The sequence below is a fragment of the Colius striatus genome, chromosome 1, assembly GCF_028858725.1.
Source record: "Colius striatus isolate bColStr4 chromosome 1, bColStr4.1.hap1, whole genome shotgun sequence".
In the NCBI taxonomy this organism is placed as follows: Eukaryota; Metazoa; Chordata; class Aves; order Coliiformes; family Coliidae; genus Colius; species Colius striatus.
This window is the reverse complement of record NC_084759.1, coordinates 205,396,808-205,419,315: the sequence shown is the minus strand read 5'-3', so window position 1 is coordinate 205,419,315 and position 22,508 is coordinate 205,396,808. Positions and strand designations below refer to the sequence as shown.

The 22,508-nt window shown below is 45.2% G+C and overlaps 1 protein-coding gene across 1 annotated transcript in view; it reads right to left on the bottom strand.

The window, feature by feature from the left end:
• Positions 1 to 22,508, bottom strand: part of EXOC4 (exocyst complex component 4) — a 457,325-nt gene that overhangs the window by 312,652 nt on the left and 122,165 nt on the right. Inside the window, exon 9 of the mRNA XM_062020282.1 lies at positions 19,663 to 19,751. Coding sequence (XP_061876266.1) covers positions 19,663 to 19,751 — 89 coding nt within the window. The remainder of the gene's footprint in view (positions 1 to 19,662; positions 19,752 to 22,508) is intronic.

Below are 22,508 nucleotides of genomic sequence, written 5' to 3'. Positions count from 1 at the left end.
GCTGCTGCCTCCTGTTCAGCCCCTGGCACCAACCCCCCCAGGCCCTTTCCCTGCAGCAGTTTCCAGCCCCTCTGCCCCAGCCTGGAGCTGCCTGGCCTTGGGGTGGCCCAAGGGCAGGATTTGGCCCTTGCCCTTGGGCAACCTCATCCCATTGCCCTGTGCCCATGGCTCCAGCCTGGTGAGGGCCCTCTGATGAGCCTTCCTTGCCCTCACACAGATCTAGAGTCCCACACACCTTCATTTTGACTGCAACTGACTGAGGGTGCCCTCAATCCCCTCATCAAGATCACTGATGAAGATATTGAACTAAACTACATCTATTAAAACATATCTCAGTGGCATGGCTGAGTGAGCACTGTACCACAGAGCCCTTCTCACAACAGCACAACGTAACTAAAGATGATGTGTGCAAACAAACTGAAGATGATGTGTTCCCAACTGGCCATGTGCAGTTTTCACTTCCATGCCTGCCCAAGACTCGACTGAGTCCATGCAGCAGCCTGACAGCAACATCTTGCTATGATTTTCTGTGTTGTAAAATGTGTCAGTTAAGCCAGACTCTGTCAAATATTAAACAAACAGCAGGTCTCCTTCCATTTCCCAGGCTTTTCAGGGCCATGGAAAAGCAGTGCTTCCTGCACTCTTCTAACCAGGGAGTTAAAATGCTTTGATATTAATGTAGATAAACCATTACATAACAAAAAGGGTCTAAAAATAGGTAACATTAGTGTAGAAGGCATCATGAGGACAGCAGGTGTCTTGGAGATACTTCAAATAGAGTACCATTTAGTGCAAATACATAAGAGAAAAAGAACAGACTTACATGGTAACAAGCAAATAACTCTGTACTAGAAGAGCTGGTGCAGCAACCAGCAGATCTTTGAGTTTAATCTAAAGAACAGCAACATGGAAACTGGATGTAATTGAAAAGCTCTTACATGAGTGCCAAGGCCAGTAATGGGAATGGAAGATACAGTATTAAACCAGGAGAACATAACATTCAAAGTAACTTTTAATCACTTGTGCCTGAGAAGGATGTGTATAAACTCTGTGGATAGGTAAACAAAGAGGTATTAGAAATGGTACCTTGGGAAAGATGTTGAAGGCCATACCTACCACACTTCCCAGATGCTTCCATCTCCTTGAGCAGACCAGGCAGGACTGTCTTTACACATTAGAAAGCCCTTCATTGGAATGCCTTGCTGTATAAACACACCAAACTCTATCCAGGAAAGCATATAAAACTTTAAACAGTCCATCACCAACTATGCCACACCTGTATCCATTTGCCTGTATCCACACCTATATCCATTAATTACTCTGCAATGCATCTCAGGTGCTTAGACCACTCAAAACCATTTTTTAACAGAACATCAAAGTTTTCTGTGTAAGGACTTCAGTTTTCCAAAGGACTAAATGCAGTGGCAAAGACACAATCTGGCAATTCCTCCATCTACTTTTTGTAGCATCTTTTGATTGGGAATAGGGCATCTGCTCTTCTAGCTCCCAGGTAAGAGATGCTGTATCTTTTTCCCTGCCTCAAGCAGATGTATCTCTGTATTTCAGATCTCTATCCCCACTCAACAGGAGAAAAATAAAATCATTCTCCCTTTTTCTTTGGCCTTTGTAGTTGTAGCACCTGAAATGGGATAAGCACCTTTTGTCATACAAAGGTAAAGGCCAAGCTACAGTGGGCTGCTTTTTGTTAAATTCCTAAATTGGATCCTCTAGTTACAAAAATGGTCCTAAAAATAAAGCCTTTAGCTACACAAATGGTTCTTACCTGCAGGATACCAATGATACAAGGTGCACCAGATGGCACAGCACCATTTACACTGAGCCCAGCATTCTCAGGTTACCCCTGCCCCAAACTCCACATGTCAGTGCAAACACAAAGCCCGTTGGTCTGAAGCTGAATAGTTCAGAGGCACAAATGTATGAACTGGTCATTATGTCTAGATGAAAAATGTAAGCTCTGAAAAAGGACCAAGTAACTGATGTTTATTAATAAGAGTACAGAGTGTTTAATGAAAGCACAAACCAAGACAGGCCCTTAAACAATTATATACATTTATATAAAACAAATGAGATCCTAAAATAACAAGAAGGGGAAAAAAAACCCCAGCTATAAATATTTCCAGTAAAAATCACTCCTGGCTTTTATCTTTAACACACTATTCTATATTCCAAACAGGCTCTAAGAATATACTGCTAGTAAGACACTATATAATTACAGACACGGTCTAAGCATACAGATAAGTGCTCAAGCCAGTATGGTTAATGTAATAATGTCAAACTGGTCTATTGAAACTAAAAATTATAGCCTGACACTGGTGTTTGTAGGAGTAATGCAGCTGGGTATTCAGACACAGCACACTTTCTTATCACACCTCTAAATAAACATTTGACTTCAGTTATCACTTAAGCTCACAAAGTAACCAAAGGTCTTTTGTTGAGGGGTTTTTTTCTCCCCCAGGTATGTGAAATACCCAACACAGCACTGAAATCATCAATTAGGAATAACAGACGTGCATTAACACCACCAGAATTGTCAGATACTCACATGGAAACATATCTTGCCATACATCGTCTCCTCTTTATATACCCACACGTCAGCTAATACCACTGATAGAGACCCAAGTGCTTCTCTCCCAGGGAACTAATTAGAAAGCAAAATGTTGAAAGAAATACACTGGTATCTAGATTCTGAGGTGAAGGTTTCATTTGGACTTGGGCTGGTTCTCAGGCCAGTCTTGTTCAACATCTTCATCAACCACCTGGGTGAGGGGACAGAGGGACCCTCAGCAAGTGCCCTGATGGCACCAAACTGGGAGCAGGGGCTGATTCCCCAGAGGCTGTGCTGCCATTCAGCCAGAGCTGCACAGGCTGAGAGTTGGGCACAGAGGAACCTGCTGAGGCTCAACAAGGACAAGGGCAGAGTCCTGCAGCTGGGAAGGAACAACCCCCTGCACCAGCACAGGCTGGGGATTGACCTGCTGGAGAGCAGCTCTGCACAGACACACCTGGGAGTGCTGGTGGATAATAAACTGACCATGAGGCAGCAACGTGCCCTCGTGGGCAAGAAGCCAATGGCAGCCTGGGGGCAGCAAGCAGAGTGTGGGCAGCAGGTCAAGGGAGCTTGTGCTGCCCCTCTGCTCTGCCAGAGCTGCTGAGGCCTCATCTGGAGTCCTGTGTCCAGTTCTGGGCTCCTCAGCTCAAGAGGGACAGAGAACTGCTGGAGAGAGGCCAGTGCAGGGCCACCAAGATGCTCAGGGGACTGGAGCATCTTCCTGCTGAGGAAAGGCTGTGGGACCTGGGGCTGTTTAGTCTGGAGAAGAGGAGACTGAGGGGGGAGCTCATGAATAGTGACAAATATCTCACTGGTGGGTGTCAGGAGGTTGGGGCAGCACTTTTTTTCAATGGTATCCAGCAACAGCACAAGGGGTGATGGGATGAAGCTGGAACACAAACAGTTCCATTGAAACACAAGAACAAACTGTGTCAGTGTTGGAGTGAGGGAGCCCTGGCCCAGGCTGCCCAGGGAGGGTGTGGAGGCTCCTTCCTTGGAGGGCTTCAAGCCTCACCTGGACACGTTCCTGTGTGACCTGATCTAGGTGGGAGCTGCTTCTGCAGGGGGTTGGACTGGATGATCTCTAAAGGTCCCTTCCAACCCCACCATTCTATGAATTTATGATTCTATGGAACTACCAATTGGTTGGTTTAAGGCAGAGGAAGGAATAAGAAGATGGTGTTGGTGAATCATTGAATTCTTGCTCTCCGTGTCACAGTGTTTGATTTACAAATTAACTCAGAAGATATAAACCCTGCCTGGTCCTCTTTGGCTGAAATACTGAACACATGTGAAAAAAACATGGACATTTCCAGATGCAGTGGGGTTTGATTGCTTTTTGCATGGTTATTGCCTTTAAAATCTAGTAAAACCCTTCTGGGTATGTGCTGCTCAACTCTGTAAGATTTTACCTGCTTATGGTGCAAATCACTTCTAGCCAACTATAGATTAATGTTCACATTCCCACAGCAGCTGAAAAGGCACCAGCATTTACTCCACACGGCTGGCAACTGACCTCAAGCATCACACTGTATAAGCACACGCTGGGCTCGTGCTTCTTCTCTCCTTACTGGGGTCATGCCAAATTGGCACCTTACCTTGCAGAGGGGAATGCACTGAGTGCACTATAAACCCATTATTACTGGAATTACAGCTTTTCTACATAATATCAACATATCTCCCATTATCAAAGAAATACATGGTTAGAGTCTAGGGAAGAGGCCATTTGAAATCACTTACATATTCATTAAGCAGATAAAGGAAGTGCCATTTGTTACGTTCACACATTTCTGGATGCCATTGAGGTACAGTGAATACAGTGCTTATGCAAGGGATCTCATCCAATAACTGCTGGTGACAATTAAGTCAAACACCACCACGTGATCAGTGCAATTAACATTCCCAAAGAGGAGCACAGATGCACTCCAAGCCCCCAACCACTTAGAATATTTTTGATATTATGTAAAAGGAGCCAGCTAGTAAGAATCAAGTCTTTGCTATTATACTATTAAGTAATTACAATGAAATATGAAAACACTAATGAGATCTTCAGTGAGTATTTGCTGTACCAAATATTTAGAGGAGAAAAGAATCAGCATCTCTCCAGCAAACTTGGAACAACCTCCTCTGAGCAGCTGCAGCAAGTTTCATATGGAGGAAACACAGAGGAAAATCTGGTTTCGACAACTTCTCTGGCTTTGTGGGGACTGCAGGGCTCAAAAGACTGGCACTGCAAGCAGGAAAACTTGGGACATCAATATACAAAGTATGAATTCAAATTCAGATCCTAATGTGCACATTCATTTGAGCACCTCCAGACACTACTTTGAATGTGGAGCTTGATTATCCTCCCTGTCCTCTTTCCTTTATGAGATTAAGATAGAAACGTGGCATATTATAACTGTGAAGAGTGACCAGTCTCTCTTTGGTGTATACTCAAATGATCATTTCCTGGGAATAAAGCTTCACATGCACATTCCTCTCCCAAAACAAGACAGTTAATCTGATCCAAGGATCCTGTGACAGTACCAGGAATTTGCTAAAACTATGAACCCACAGATGAAAGATCTGGAATATTGTGTCCAGTTCTGGGCCCTCAGTTGCAGAAGGACAGGGAGCTGCTGGAGAGAGTTGAGCACAGGGCCAGCAAGATGCTGAAGGGAGTGGAGCATCTGCCTTGTGCTGAAAGGCTGAGGGAGCTGGGGCTCTGCAGCTTGGAGAAGAGGAGCCTGAGGGGTGAGCTCAGTCATGTTCCAAACCCATCAAGGGTGGGTGTGAGGAGGCTGGAGCCAGGCTGTGCTCAGGGATGGCCAATGATAGGACAAGGGGCAATGGGGACAAGCTGCAACAGAAGAGGATCCAAAGAAACACAAGGAAGAATTTCTTCCCTGTTGAGGTGAGGGAGCCCTGGCAGGGGCTGCCCAGATGGGCTGTGGAGTCTCCTTCTCTGGAGCCATCCCAACCCCAGCTGGATGAGTCCCTGTGTGCCCTGCTCTAGGTGGTGCTGCTCTAGCAGGGGGTTGCACTGGATGAGCTCTCCAGGTCCCTTCCAACCCTTGAGATTCTGTGATTCTGTGAAAAGGGAGCAGTTGTCATAAACAAAAACTGAGTCAGTTTTAGGTGGAGATGGGATAGGAATTGGAGAAAGTATCCACAGAAGAGAAGCCACATCAAGTTCTGGTATTCCTGAAACATCCTAACACCCTAAAACACACCAGAGAACTGGGGCAAAGAAATGTATCTCATTTTGGCTAAAAGCACAGTTTTTGGTGATCATTAACTTAGAAAGAATAGTTCTTGAATCCTTCCAAAGTACCTTTCTTCATCCTTCAACTAACTGAGAGAATCATGGGGGCTGGAAGGGCCCTGCAGAGCTGCTCCAGCTCAAGCCCCTGCTAAAGCAGGTTCCCTTTGCTCAGGGGTCACAGGCACGTGTCCAGAGGGGTTTGGAAACCACCCAAGAAGGAGCCTCCACACCCTCTCTGGGGAGCCTGGGCCAGGGCTCCCTCAACTCAGCACCTAAGGACTTTCTCCTGGGCCAGGGGCACTGCCTGTGTTATAAAGCATTAATAAGGTCCCCCTGAGCTCAGGCTTCTGTTCCCCAGGCTCAACAGCCCCAGGGCTGCAGCCTTTCCTCCTCACACACATCTTGCAGCCCCTCAGCATCTCAGCAGCCCTGCACTGGCCTCTCTGCAGCACTTCCCTGGCTCTCTGCAGCTGGGCAGCCCAGCACTGGCCACAGCCCTGCACATGAGGCCTCAGCACATGGGGCAGAGCACAGGGGCAGCACAACCTCCCTCCCCCTGCTGCCCACACTCTGCTGGATGCCCCCAGCATGCCATTGGCTTCTTGCCCCCCAGCCCAGGCTGCTGCTCATGGGGAGCTGCTGCCCCCCAGCACTGCCAGCTCCCTCTGCCAGAGCTGCTCTCCAGCAGCTCCCCCCCAGCCTGTGCTGCTCATGGGCTTGTTCCTCCCCAGCTGCAGGACTCTGCCCTTGCCCCAGTGGAAGGCTCCTGCAAGCCTGGATCACTCCAGTATCTATAACTCCAGTGAAAAGGCAGGCAAAGCTACTAGACCCCACAGTTCATCCTTCACCTCTATGTAAGAAAATGGCCTCACCCAGGACACGTCCCAGAGAAAGAGCTGGCACAGCTGACCACAAGGATCACTCCACAGAGCCTGCACGCATCACACAGTCCTTCTCCACCCTGAGAGATAACCAGGTACAGTTTGACAGGAAGGTACATTTTTCTCAGCACTAGGTTGTCCTTTCAATCACTTTTCCACTCTTACATCTAAGTTCAGACCTTTCAGGTCAGTGAGGTTGGACTAACAACCCAAACAAGCTCCTGTTAAAGATGACTCCAACCATGTCTTTCTAGGAGTTCATCTGGTGAACCTTCTAATAGAATTAAAGCAATGAGGCTCTTCCTCTGTGCTCCAGAAATGCCATTTCTCTAGCCACCTGAAAGAACATGGTTGCAACAGGGAAGACAGAAAGCAGAATTTCCCCATGTCAATCCAAAAGCAGTAGAACAGGGATGTTTCTACATGCAGCACTCAACCTCCTGTCCCAAACTGGTCACTGTGATCCAGGTATATACAGCCAGGCACTCCTGAATGGACAATTCCATCCAAGCTCCAAAACCAACAACAAAAAGCCAGAGATTAAGAGATTTAGAAGCCCATTGAAGCCTCCTGTCAACACTGGTGCTTCTCATGAGCATTCCTTATATCCACCCTCCATAAAAATACCCCTTTTCCTATCCATCCACTCACATAATCACTGGATGAAAAACATTCTTCTGTGATACTCTCTTCACTTGAAAAACAACTGTATTTCTGTCTCCTGATAATAAAATATTCTAATACCACACATGATATATTAAGAAACAACTTCAACAACAATTTATGCACTTAACCCAAAGAGCCCTCCAGAAACTGTTATGCTTTGTATCTCCAGAACTCTAAATCACATCACTTCATTGATTAAAGTTACATCTTTATTCTGTATGAGAGAATCACCTTCTCAGCACACATTTATCTCTCTAGAAAAGGCAGGGTATGATGGATATGTGAAAGCTGTTGCCATGGGGTGGGATTTTATGCACTAGTTTCTGACATCTCATACACAGATCTACAGGAGAGCAATGCCACACCTTCGATTCATATGTCAGACAAAACCCATAGCAGTTAATCATATGGGCAATTGTTTTAGTCCTTTAATGCTTTTTTTTTTCCTTAGGAAAATCTCAAAGACACCTACAGATCCTCCAACTGTTATTCCAACTCTAAGCCACCAAAGTCTTCAAAGCATCTGGAGTGTTTTATGCTCCGTGGCGGTTGCGTTCGCTTCAAATTGAATGATTTATTACCATATAACCTGAGCCTCTGATGAGATTATGCTGCCAATTTGTGCCTTCTCTTCCAAGAGAGGTCTCCTCGAACCAGGGCTTTGGACTGAGGGTGGTGAATCTCAATTAAAAGGTGACCTTTACAAGACAAGGGAAATGTTAATTCATGCTCACCTAAATGGCTTTAACCCTACTTGAAAGCAGGGCTTTCTCAAGCTGCCCACTACTCTGTCACTGTAAAGTTGCATTTACATGTTATCAAGATAAAAAACTCTTCAGTGTAAAAAAAAAAATGTACATATCCATCAGTCAAAGCCAGAGGAGAAAATCCAAATGCTAATACAGCTGTCCCTGGTGCTTTTTTTAATGCTACTTGAAGACAATGGATTCGCATTTTTAATGGACTTCAAAATACAGATTAGAGGCATTGGAATGACAGGGCCAGAGATTAAACACTTCTTCACCCACTGAACAGGTGAAGAGCAACAGCTACTTCCCCCATGCTCACCCTTAAGGTATGTGAATTTGCCATACTCTCTGATAACTGATTTCTGGAGATGTCTCAAGCTTGAAGGGTATAAAACTTGCAGAGAGGCAAGAAGAGAGCTCAGTCTCAATAGATGCATCAGGATTAGCTCCTCTATCAAACAGGAGCAACAAAAGCAAGGTTTCAGCAGTTATCCATGGTCTTGCCAATTAAGTGAGTGAAAACAAAAGAAGTTACAGACAAGGAAACAGGAACTTGACCCACATTAAAAAAAATACATCAGTAAGAAAAGAAACATGAACCTGCTGAAAAATCCAAAGGACAGCAAGAGTTCAATATGAAACATAAGCTCCAAAGAGCATCTTTAGGACTCTACACCCTTGAACAGGGCAGATAAGAACAAGAGATATACAATGCCACAGCAATTAATCATTCTAGTAGGACTGTCTAGCAGGTTGAGGGAGGTTTTCCTTCTCTCTTCTGTCCTGCTGAGGCCTCATCTGGAGTCCTGTGTCCAGTTCTGGGCTCCTCAGCTCAAGAGGGACAGAGAAGTGCTGGAGAGAGGCCAGTGCAGGGCCACCAAGATGCTGAGGGGACTGGAGCATCTTCCTGCTGAGGAAAGGCTGTGGGACCTGGGGCTGTTTAGTCTGGAGAAGAGGAGACTGAGGGGGGAGCTCATGAATAGTGACAAATATCTCACTGGTGGGTGTCAGGAGGCTGGGGCAGCACTTTTTTCTGTTATGTCCAGACAAGGGGTGATGGGATGAATCTGGAACACAAAAAGTTCCGTTTAAACATAAGGAAAAACTCTTCCAGTGTGAGGGTGAGGGAGCCCTGGCCCAGGCTGCCCAGGGAGGGTGTGGAGGCTCTGTCTTGTGAGATTTTCAAGAGCTGCCTGGACACGTTCCTGTGGGACCTGAACTAGGTGGGACATGCTTTGGCAGGGGGTTGGACTAGATGACCTCTAAAAGTCCCTTTCAGCCCCTACCATTCTGTGATTTGGTAAGTACACATATTGTGTAAATCTCTTTCAAAAAACATACATCCTCTTGAAAGACACATCTTGCAGTCTTGGCTAATCTGGGTGGTAAAGAGCTCGAAAGAACAAGATTATCTGTCTAACCCTCACTGGATTGAATTCTGACACAGTTAATTATATTCAGCTTACTCACCATCCCACTGGAGACTTTTATTCTTCATTTTACAGCCTAGCTCCATGCTGTTTCTTAGCACTTGGCTATTGCCAAACCCCAATTCAAATGGCTTTAAGTTATCATCGTTAACAGTAACAGAAGGCAAGTGTAGGAATCTACATCTGGAGTACCCAAGGCACACTGGAATAACCTGCTAGCAAACAAAAACCCAACACAGGAGCAACCTAAAAATCACTCCTTGAACAAGTCAAGGAAATGGCTCTGCAGTAAATAATGTCCCAAGGAAATACAGAGATCAGTAACAGAACTTTGGCTTCAGATGATTAACACTGTAGAAGCGACAACGGCAGTAATATCCACAGATCCCTTTTTCACTCTTTCAGGTTGTTGCAGCCCACTTCCACCAGTGCAGCAACGAATATTCCTCAAAGCAGAGTAGACTGTCAGAAAGCAGACATGCTCATACCAAACTGAGAGAATCCTGATCCTAAACAGCAAGACAGAATGGTTTAAAGTAAACCGTTTACTACTGAACTTAACACAAAAGTACAAATTCCAGGAGAGTGTGAAGCGCTCATACAGAGAGAAAGGAAGAGCATATTATTTCAGATCACTGTTAAGAAGAGTACCTGTTCAAGTGTAGCATAGTTATTTTATTGCTGGCTGTACTGATGAAATGTTTCCACTGTCCTTCAGAAAAGCAAAGAGTGATTTATCTGTTCCAGCTTGGGACACATCTTACACACTGACATAGCACACTCCACTGCCTGGCACAGACTTGCCCAGAGAGCTGTGTATTGGATAATACAAGGGGAAAAAAAAAAAGGAGAGAAGATACTCTCCAATTCAGATAAATCACATCAGAGAGATGCTTTACTCACCTTCCAATTCGGATCACTTAATGTTGATTTGGGTTAAGCTATACCCAATTAGACATTAAACATACAAAACCATACAGACTGATCTGGACTTGCACATCTCACTAAATCAAGCTGAGATGGCTCAGTACTTCCAGAAGCCTAGTTCTCCTGAAAAAAAACCTCCAGGAATTGATACAAAACAGGATCTTATCTTTCACAGGCATAATCATTTCCCACCTGTTCTGTTTTAATCTGTGTAATACAAGATAATTCCACAACGTCTTTGGAAAGTCACCACAAAGCCCTCCAATCCTTTAGTAATCTGAAACTCAAAAGCTGAAAAGAAGCTGTAAATAAGTACCTAGAAAAATAAATGATTGCTTTCCAAACAGAGTCCCAGAAAAGCTGAGAGTCTCACTGCAGAGAAGTGTAACAACACAACACAAACCAGACCAAGTCAGAGCAGCCTCCCAGTAATATTGATAAGACTGAAGTTTGCATTTGAGGGATTATTCTAGGAAATGGGCACTTTTTTCAATGTACTTTGTCATATAGATAAGGGAGGGGAAATCTTAGCACTAGTAGGAAAGTCATGAAAGTAGATAAGCTAAGCTGATAAAGCAATTCATCACTGATTCCATCATCTGTGACTCTCTGAGAAGCTCCTCTACTGATACAACACCTTGATGCCCTATTTTTCATATTAGGAAAGAGACCACGTGGCATCTGACAATCTGCAGAGTAAATTACTACAAGTCCTTTGGCTCTCAAATGTATGAGGCCAAAGACCAAAGCGATAGGAGCTTGAAGTCAAGACCAAGGATTTATCTACAAGCCCTGAACAGAGACCCAAAACAAAATGCTGAAGATTGTCATGGTCAAAAGTTGAAGACCATTGTCAAGGTCACAGCAAAGCACAACTGAGATGTGCTGTCAAGCAAGCATAAAGCCCAACCTGTGAAGACAAGTTGAAAGTGCAAGCTAAGAGTGAGCTGCTTTAATAACATGACTGCTGCTGAAAAGGATGCGATGGCTGCGGGCACTGCCAGGTGAGACCCAGGATCAAGAACATGGTTAATGTGGCTGCCAGCAACAGTTAACTTCACAATATATGCTTTCATCAACTATTTAGTTACTAAGTCTTTAGTAGTAAGAACTACATGGTCATTTTAAAGAGTGAGTGGATGAGGGCTGACTTCCTGGTCCCTTGAGGAGATTCTCACTGGCACCCCCTGAGCTTGCCGTAGTCAGTGAGTATCCATCAGCAATCAAAACTGACTCATGCTGCCTTAGCCTGCTCCAAGTCCCACACACAAGCTGAAGAGGACATTTCACAGCCCAAATCTGACTTCCAACACCATATATCGCTGTGAGAAGAATTGAGTGGGAGATGTAAACCCCCCAACCCCTTACATGTTCGCTAGAAGGAAGAGGTGTCCTGTTCCTTTCCCACAGATCCTGATGGTTGGCCAAGGGCAGCTTCTAATAAATATCCTCAGACACCAGCAATGGATCAAAAGAAAACCTGTTTAAAAAACATGTCACACTTAAAACAAGCCACAAAGATGATGCAGTGGAGCATCTCTCTTGTGATAAAAGGCTGAGGGAGCTGGGGCTCTGCAGCTTGGAGAAGAGGAGCCTGAGGGCTGAGCTCAGTCATGTTCCAAACCCATCAAGGGTGGGTGTGAGGAGGCTGGAGCCAGGCTGTGCTCAGGGATGGGCAGTGACAGGACAAGGGGCAATGGGCACAAGCTGCAACAGAAGAGGTTCCAAAGCAACACAAGGCCAAAGTTGTTCCCTGTTGAGGTGAGGGAGCACTGGCAGGGGCTGCCCAGATGGGCTGTGGAGTCTCCTTCTCTGGAGCCATCCCAACCCCAGCTGGATGAGTTCCTGTGTGCCCTGCTCTAGGTGGTGCTGCTCTGGCAGGGGGGTTGCACTGGGTGATCTCTCAAGGTACCTTCCAGCCCTTGAGATTCTGTGAGAACAAGTGATGTCTATTAAAGATGATTGCACTACCTTCTAACCCTGGATACAAATATTTTGAATGTTTAAAGAAAGCACTGCAGGATTCTCTCAAAGCATGGATGGGAAAAGGCAGACTAACCTCATGAAAGCAATGAAAACCTATTGGTGCAAAGAGTGCTCTCACTAACTCCAGCACAAGGAAAGCTCTTCACACAGCAAGGAGGGCACTGAAAAAGCAAGAGGGTCTCTCCTGCTTCCATTTTTAGGCATCTTCCCTCCTCTTTTTGCCTCCCTCTGAATTCACAGTGGCTTTAATAACAATCTTGGAGGCAAAAATCAAGCAACAAATTATTTTCTTACACATAATCCCCCTTTTGCTGTCAAGTGCCTGACCCCAGTTTGATAATCTCATTTCCTGAGAATCAAAATGCTGGAAATTTAAGCTTCCTAGAGTGTTAATTGCGGCCCTGCTCCATTGCTAATCAAAAAATTGGATGTTTTGCATGAAAATGCTGCTCTAATTAATTCTCAGTCATAAAGCGCCCTGGTTTTAATAACCCCTCCTTGATTGGATAGCCTTTGAAGAGACAGTGCAGCTAATCCGCTAAACCACACAACACACACGCAGAGGAAATCATAAGTGGGCTTACAAGGTCTGAACTGGATGATTGCATTAATACTGACAACCCACAAAAAAAGCAATTCTCTCCCTTCTCTTTCCCCCCATCCCACCCCTCAAGCTCAAAGTGATCCTGCACATCACGGGGAGACAAAAGCAGCTGCGTGACAGGAGGTTCATCACATCAAATCCTTTCCCCCTCCTTTCCCCAAGCAACTTGCTGATTCTTCAACTGGTTTATTCCCCATCCTTATCTAAAAGGTATTTTTAACCAAGACTGTCCAATTGTCACAACATCTCCTTTAACCAGACAAGAATTATATTGCTTTCCCCCTCCTCCTCATTGCCTCTGACTGACAACATATTATCATACACATCTCTAAAAGGTGTTGAACCGAATTTTCATTATCCAAAGTGTCAAGATTCGTTTCTGTCACAAGCAAACACAGCTGGCTCCCTCCAGCAGCCCTTTGGTGAATCCAAATGGAACAAGGCACCTACAAATAACTGCATTTTCCCCAGCCCTGGCCTTACATTGTGCCCTTGTCATATCAGATACCATTTGCCTCCAAAGCTATTTCTTGGCGTCAAAATCTTAATTAGCAGAGTTGCTGTTTGATTTCCTTAATTATTTAAAACCTTATGGTGGGAAATTTTCAGGCTTGGACCAGGAAGAGATGAACAGTGAGCAACCCACACTCACACTCCAATTTTAAATCTGTCCTGGAGGGATGTTTGGTTCTATTTATCACTTGGCCAACAACAACAAAGAATTGTGTCCAGTTCTGGGCCCCTCAGTTCCAGAAGAACAGGGAGAGAGAGTTCAGGGCCAGCAAGATGCTGAAGGGAGTGGAGCATCTGCCTTGTGCTGAAAGGCTGAGGGAGCTGGGGCTCTGCAGCTTGGAGAAGAGGAGCCTGAGGGCTGAGCTCAGTCATGTTCCAAACCCATCAAAGGTGGGTGTGAGGAGGCTGGAGCCAGGCTGTGCTCAGGTATAGGAAAAGAGACAACAGGGACAAACTGCAACAGAAGAGATTCCAAAGAAATACAAGGAATGTCTTCCCTGTTGAGGTGAGGGAGCCCTGGCAGGGGCTGCCCAGATGGGCTGTGGAGTCTCCTTCTCTGGAGCCATCCCAACCCCAGCTGGATGAGTTCCTGTGTGCCCTGCTCTAGGTGGTGCTGCTCTGGAGGGGGTTGCACTGGATGATCTCTCCAGCTCCCTTCCAACCATTAAGATTCTGTTATACTATCAAAATAAAACCCTACTCTGCAAAGACACTGAGATGTTTAATTAAAGCTGAAGTGCACTGAGTTTCCACGGTGAAAGAAATAACAAGCCCAAGTTCTAAGACGTGCTGAGCAGCTGTGGAGCCCATTAACATCCACAGGAACAACAGCAGCTCGGGAGCACTTAACCTTTCATTCTTAAAAAGGGCCCAGATATACACCACCAGCAAAGCTGACCTTCTTCTGAACTGCCAGGGCCTGTACACGCTCAGATAACGGAGAAGACAGATGCTGTTTTCCATGCTGATCAGCACCCTCGAGGCTCTTCAGACTTTCACAGCGTATAAAAAGAAGTCTTTTCTCATTTTTACTGATAAACTCAACCGAGGCCATGGTTACCATGAGCACAATATACAGCTACATCAATTCCCTATGGCCACAGGACTCATAAACAATACCTGATGTATCTAAAAGGAGTCTATAACTGACACTACCTTTCATAAAGTAATGCCAAGGTAGAAATCATCAGCCAGGGTGCAGCAAGGATTATGGCTGCTGGAGAGACATCTTCATACTCTTGGAGCTCTCCTGCCTCAGATCTTCCAAAACCTGCACACGTGAGGCTATCCATGAGTGAGGAGGATCCTCAGCTCAGATCACAGAATCACAGCATGGTGGGGTTGAAAGGGATCTTTAGAGCTCATCCAGCCCAAGCCTCTGCTAAAGCAGGTTTCCCTTGCTCAGGGGGCACAGGAATGTGTCCAGGTGGGTCCAGAAACCTCCTGAGAAAGAGCCTCCACACCCTCCCTGGGCAGCCTGGGCTCCCTCCCCTCAGCACCAAGGGAGCTTCTGCTCCTGGGCCAGGGGCACTGCCTGTGTTCCATCTTGTGCCCATCACCCCTTGGTCTGGCACTGGAGACAACAGAAAAAAGTGCTGCCCCATCCTCTTGTCAAAACCTTTTAAATACTTTTGTTAACGAGATCCCCCTGAGCTCAGGCTTCTGTTCCCCAGGCTCAACAGCCCCAGGGCTGCAGCCTTTCCTCCTCACACACATCTTGCAGCCCCTCAGCATCTCAGCAGCCCTGCACTGGCCTCTCTGCAGCACTTCCCTGGCTCTCTGCAGCTGGGCAGCCCAGCACTGGCCACAGCCCTGCACATGAGGCCTCAGCACATGGGGCAGAGCACAGGGGCAGCACAACCTCCCTCCCCCTGCTGCCCACACTCTGCTGGATGCCCCCAGCATGCCATTGGCTTCTTGCCCCCCAGCCCAGGCTGCTGCTCATGGGGAGCTGCTGCCCCCCAGCACTGCCAGCTCCCTCTGCCAGAGCTGCTCTCCAGCAGCTCCCCCCCAGCCTGTGCTGCTCATGGGCTTGTTCCTCCCCAGCTGCAGGACTCTGCCCTTGCCCTGGGGGAACCTCAGCAGCTCCCTCTGTGCAACTCTAAAATTGGTCAAGGCACCTTCTGAAATGAGATTAACATCCTCTGAGCTTTCCATGTTCAGCTGTGGCTCTTTCTCCTTCTGTTGCTGGCTTGCATTTGGGTTATTTTTCCTCCTTTTTACTTTTTTGTTGACAGGCATCCCTAAAATCCAGCTTCTGTCATTGCCCCTTTGCCTGAGCCACACAAAATGTAGACAGGTAAACCCCTAGAAGACAAACTTCAGGGCACTTGTGCAAGGAAACTGTGCTGGTGAAGGCTGTTTGATCATGTGAAAATGAATTATTTTGGGTATATACAAGGCAGAAATTATCAATGTACCATGCTCAGTACCATGAATTTAAAACCTAGGTTGGTGAATTTAAATACATTACCAGACTATGTAATCAGAAGCCCAGAGATGTGTAGGTACAATCCAGAATAGCCTTGGTCTTTAGTTTTGCTTGAAATCATGTTTGCCAAGGATGAGTTTTGCTCCATTTAAAGAAATAAAAACCCTCAAGGCCCCTGCAGACTGGCTTCTGCCTTACTCTGCAGCCCCAGTGACACCCTCCTACTGTCTCTTCCTACAGTCCTTGACATCCCTCAGCAGCAAGAAGAAATGTGTTTCTTTTCCTCCCAAGAAATCATTGGCAATGGAAGGCAGCAGTGGAATGAAATAAGGTGCACGTGTGGGATTCATTCCACCAGCCAGTGACAAGCAGCCACCTCTGTGGTGAAATACAGCAACATTTCAGCCCTGTCTCTGATGGAAATAAGAGTTATCTGATCTTCTGTCTGTCCCATCCTCACAACAATTGAGCTGGTGAGCCAATTTCTGCCAAACGTGGCAGAGACATAGATCTTCAAGGCAGTAAATTCTTAGAGGCTTTGTGAGAACAGACAGACGTGCCAACAAAAGCAGGATGAACGTGTGGCTCCACAGAAGGAAAGGCTGCACCGAGGATGTGTTTGCAGTGTTGGACCTTTCAGCTGGGCAGAAACTTGCACACTTGCTTCCAAAGCTTGAGGCTATTTGCTCTGTAGGTGCCTTGCTTGATCCAGCCACGGTCCACACTAATTTTTGCATATTGAGAGGTTTGGAGACATAGGCAGGCACTGGCTGGTCCCAGGAAGACAGAAATGAGGGGGATGAAGCAGGTTGAGAGACATGGTGGGAAGTGTGGCTGATGAAGGAAAAATTTTAAGGGAGAAAAGGACACACCTGAGAGGATAAAGCTTCCCTCAGCTGCTCATGGATTAAACTTCGTTATAAAATGTACCCACATAAATTAAGATGGTCCATAAAAACATCATCTTTAATAGCATGAGGGCTCCAACAAGGAAAACATCAATTCCTCAGCCAGCACATGGCCAAGGGGTCTAGGGGAAATATAGAAATGAGAAGCTTGTTTTACACAGAAGAAATTACCTCTGACATTGTACATCTGACAACAACCTGGGGAATCACATCTGTGTCAGTCCAGAAGGGGATACTTTAGTTATGTACTTGCCCTCCCCTCCCTCTTTTTAATGACAACTCTCAAACAACTTGTGTGTCCAACTTCAAGGGGAAAAACACATGACCTAAGTCTTCCTCCTCCCTCTGACTTCAACAGTATAAGACACAAGAATTCCATTTCCAAATTACTTGCAGCAGGTCCCTTTCTCCCACTGAGGGATAATGTGAGCCTTATGCACTGCACTATTTCAGCCCAAATGAAAGAGGTTAATGACAAAGCATCACTCTGATCTTCACACATTTTATGGCTATTTAAATTACATTCTCATATCAAAAAGTTGGCATGAGCCAAAAACTTTTATAAGTTCTCCTTTTTTTTTTTAATGCATATGTTTCTTTGAAGGTCTTTTCAGGAAAAAAGATTTCCTAACAAGCCACCCTCCCCCTGCTGCCAATGAAAAACCATCCCTGTGGATAAGGCTGTCAGGAAGAGAAACTGTGTGGCATTCACAGAAGAGAGAGTGTCACATGCCTGCCTTCCAGTAACCTGATTGAACAATTAAATTGTATTTCTCTTTAAAAAGGGAGTTAAAAAAAAAGAAGGAAAGAATCAAAATGCAGATCTTGCTGTGGTCTGGGATTCAGGAAGATTAATGAGCTACCTAAAAGGGAACAGCAGCTTATAATAGAAAAAGAGGCCAGTACATTTTTAACATAAAGTTCAAAGGGAAACTTTTCTTGATGGTTCAACTGCAAAGATTTCTCAGCAAAGTCATCTCATCTATTGTCCCTCTTAACTCCCTACATTGACTTTTTGTCACCTATTGCATCACATTCAAGCTCTTCCAATTCACCCAGAAAGGGCAGTATCATCTTGTCCCTATCCACACTAATTCCTACATTTTGTCCTTTACTTCTTTGTCAGCTCGTGGGCTTTGTTCCTTCCAGCCCCGTGCTAGCTCGGCAGCCCGAAGCCTGAACAGCTCTCTTGCATCCTCCTCTCTTGAAAATGCTCATGACAAATGGTGCCTCAAGATTTGTCTTTCATGAAATCTGGTTGTGCCCAAGTTCTGAATCCAGGAAAGGAGCAATTTAAAACCAAACCCTTGGCTCAGCCTAACTGCAGCAATCACAAAAACACCCAGATCTTGGTCACAGGGTACCTGGAAGAGGACAGAGTTGTTTACTCTTGAGAAGTAACTACTTAAATCCTACTGCTCACTGGTACAAGTGATGGTGCAATGTAACAGCTCACACTTTACAATATCCTACCAAACTGGGTAACTTCTTTCAGTTAATCCTGAGTACAAGAACACTGGACAGATTTTGAAGGTGAGAACTCCTGAGTGTCAAAAGATAAAGAGCTGTAAGCTGAACAACTTCCAAGTGTGCTTAGATGGTGATACAATGAAAGATCAGTATCTTCACTTTATTTACTCCTACATGCTATTAGATCATACTGTGGACATCTGTCAACTTCAGTACATCTTGATCTCAGATTCTTCCTCCACGGTCCATCCAGAAGTATCTGAAGATTCATCATAGAGTGAATAATCATATATCCTTACTCATAATCACTAAGATCACCCTTGTAGAGTCACCCAAGTGAAGCCACCTGTCCAGAAGAACACTGTCTTACAAGGATTCTTCTCACACTGTTGTGGGTTTAACTTGTCACTGAAGACAAGTTACAAAAGGAGGGAGGAAACACAAAGTCATCAAAAAATTCCCTTGTAGATTAAAAAACATCCTCAATTAAAAGCCAAGTGAAAATGACCATGGGTAAGGTTTCAAGGAGAACTTCCACTCTTGTCCATCACTGAAGAAGATGTGTTATTTATTGTGATGATTAGCTCAGTAAGAAACTAGCACAGATGATACAAAAGAACTCAGTCTTGCTATACATTATCACAACAGCCTTAAGAACTTCCCTTGCTCCCCAAACCAACACATCTGTGAATTAAACCATTCAGGAAAACACCATGAAATGATGCCACACTCACGGGATATAGCACCTCCCTGTTTATCTACAGCACTTGCCACAAGCAATGTAAACCACCAAGAGGAGTCTAAATCTTCAAATTTACCTTTTTTTTTTTAACCACTGTGTAACTCTTCCTCTTTAAGTGTTGCACAAAAGCCAACTGCCCACGACAGAAACTTGAGGCTTCAAATATGAGGCGGCTGAGCTTAACTCCCAAAGCGATCCAAGGAATGCATCACATTCATCATATGACTTAAGACAATAAACCACAAATAAGGAAGCAGATATTAGCTCCAAGTATCCAAAAAGTAGTGCTCATGGTGACTTTGTTTGCATTTCCAGTACCTTTTAAGACCTTGACCTCTAGGTGCAAATGCAGAGGGAATGAGGAGAAACCCTGCTGCTTTGCAACATTGGAAGAATAAATAGAGCTTGAAAACTGTGGAGATTCAGAGAGCTTGTGTGGCAAAGCAGAGAGGTATTAACACCATGACATAGCACAGACAGGATATTCAAGCTCCTGCAAAAGGGAATTATCCAAACTAGCACATTATCTATTTCCTCACCTTGAAGTTCTCCACTTCTGCTGTACAGTTCCCTCCTCTGCTCACGCAAATAGGCACTCATGCTAATAGCATGGGAGGAGGACTCAAACCTGTAATTAAAACATAAATCCAATCAGTTAGCCATCCATAGAAGCATCCTTGTAAGCACCAGTCAGATCTAAAAGAAAAAGGGCTTTCCCTGCATGTTGAAGCCAAATTATGGAGGCAGACAAAAAGCACATTTTGGTTATAAAACTCCATCAGTGATGCACCACGTTGTACCACCCCTGATAAACACAGCTCTGCCAGTAGCCACACAGACCACCTGCAAAGCAGAGATGCTCCCCATGTGCTGTTTCACCTGAGAGCACCCAGGGATTTAAGTAGCAACGGATCCAAAACCAGGCATAACCCACACCAAAGCCATAGGCCAGCACCACCTACATTCCTGACTGTCCTATACAGAAAAATCAAAACTCCACACTCTCGTGGGAACTAGGGAGCAATACATTATTATGTGTTTATTGTATGGCTCTGAGGCTCCACAAGGACCTCTCTGAAAGGCAGACATGTATTTTCCTACTACTGTAGCCTCATAAACATGATTTTTGCTGGTGATAGTAAAGGGCTACATAGTGGGCACTGATCTGACATTGAAGTCATCTCTGGGCTTGCCATGTCCTGAACTGGGGGTGTCCCTGTGATCACAAATGTCACATGGCCAAAGGCTTTGTCACTGAACTGCCTGTGGTGGGGTCACTCTGCATGGCCAAGGGCTGCTGCCCCAAGCAAGCACTGCCCAGCAAACACCAGCCCTTTGTGTGCCCAGGCTGGGCACTGGGCAGCTCTGCTGGTGACCAAGTGCTGGAGACCAGGCAGTGGGGCCAAAGCATCTTCAAAGAGCCCAAGTGGACACAAGACTTAGACACCTTTCACAAGCATCAAACTCCCCAAGGTGAAGACTTCAAGATGTTGACTTGTAAATGCTTCTCACCCTCTCCTTTAGGTTAAGGAAGACTGAATCAGCTTCAGAGCTGTCTAGAGGGGCACTGGAAGCACCAGCACCACACCAGACAAAAGGGCAAGCTCTTGTAAGCTTTCTCATGCAAGTGTTATGGTTGTTAATATTAATGAGGCTTTTTCTGCTTCAGCTTGGACTACAAGTGTCAATATTATTTCAACTGAACTAATAACAATCAAAATACAACAAACACTTAAGGCTGTAATTAAACAAACAGTAAATTCCTGACTCTGTATTTACTATGTGCTCCTTTTTCCCTTTAGTGAGATATTAATCATGGTCCAGAGGTCTCGTCCAGGCATCAAAATCAGAGAGTCAAATCAAACTACACTAACAAATCTCAGCCTCTTCCTTGAGAGAGCAACTCAGGTGTACTGGCTTTCACTGCAGGATCTCACCACACTTGTTGCTTTCCCACAGCTATCCAGTTTCTCTCCCCTATTTCCCATCCTTTTCTGATTCCTTGATCCACTCCTCCCCCACATTCCTATTTACAGTTACCTCCTCTAACTCCTTTCCCTATGCTCATCCTCCCACAGCAAAGCTTTCAAACTATTTTTGGATTATATGGAATTACACATCATTACAGCTAAGCCTGACTCTAAAGTACTAGATGCTGCTTGTACAGTCCACTCCTTTCCCCCCAGTGCTCCATTTCCATCTTACAAATCTAGCCTGTGGGAAGATGGCAAGCTGAATGTTGCCTTGGCTAGTTTCTGAAGTTTTCTTACAGGAAGCCATCACAGGACACAGCACAAACACCTGCATCCATCTGTGAGTAGAACACGAGGTGGAGACTCCTGAGGTGAGGAATTAAATGCAGAGACTCTAATGACAAGCAGAAGGTTCCTCTGATTTGGATGGGGCTTATGGAAAGGCAAAAAAAAGAGCCTTGCAGCCTGACAAGAAAAAAGATGGGAGGGGAGACAAGAATAACACTCCATCAAACATGTACATCCCTCAGTGGACTAAGAAATCCCATTTCAACAGAGATTTCCATAGATATGGTGACAGATGACAGAAGACAGATAACCAGAGATCCCAATAAGTGCTGCTGTCACTGTGGTGCCAGCAATGACTCTGTGACAAGACCATGAGTGCTATGAGACATCCTGCTCCTGGAAGGTTATGCACCTTCACTTTAAACAATTATACCCACTTTCACTCCCTGCTGACAAACTAATTCATAGCCTTGAACTGCTGCAGGTGAAACAGAGCATCCTTATTCCTCAAACTTAAATAGTCCAAGTACACCTGAGAGGAGACCCAATATGAAATGGTGAACAGCCCTGATTTGTTCTAATACACATCTGCAAGTCAGAGTAAATCCAGGGAGGGTAATTCTCAACCCAAACAATCATGAGTGGGTTGGAAAACAAAGGTAAGGGGGAATAACCATGGGTTTACAGGCAACAGTTAACCTTTTAATAATGGAATATTACATGGGCAGCTCATCCTGTCAGAGGGAGAGAAGACAGTACAGAACACTTCCATTTCTAACTAGGGCCTTAGGTGCTATGAGAATACAGCCACTGGGTACACATGAAGCATTGAATTGTTATGGTTGGAAAAGACTTTTAAGATCATGGAGTCCAACCACTCACCTCACACTGCCAAGCCCATCACCAGACTAAACCACATCCCTCAGCACCTCATCTATGCATCTGCTGAATAGCTCTAAGGATGGTGACTCCACCACCTCCCTGGGCAGCCTGTTCCAAAGCTTAACAACCCTCTCAGTGAAAAAGTTCTTCCCAATGTCCAATCTGAACCTCCCCAGGGGCAACTGAACCCATTTCCTTGTGTTCTATCATTTGTTACTGGAGAGAAGAGACTCACCCCCACC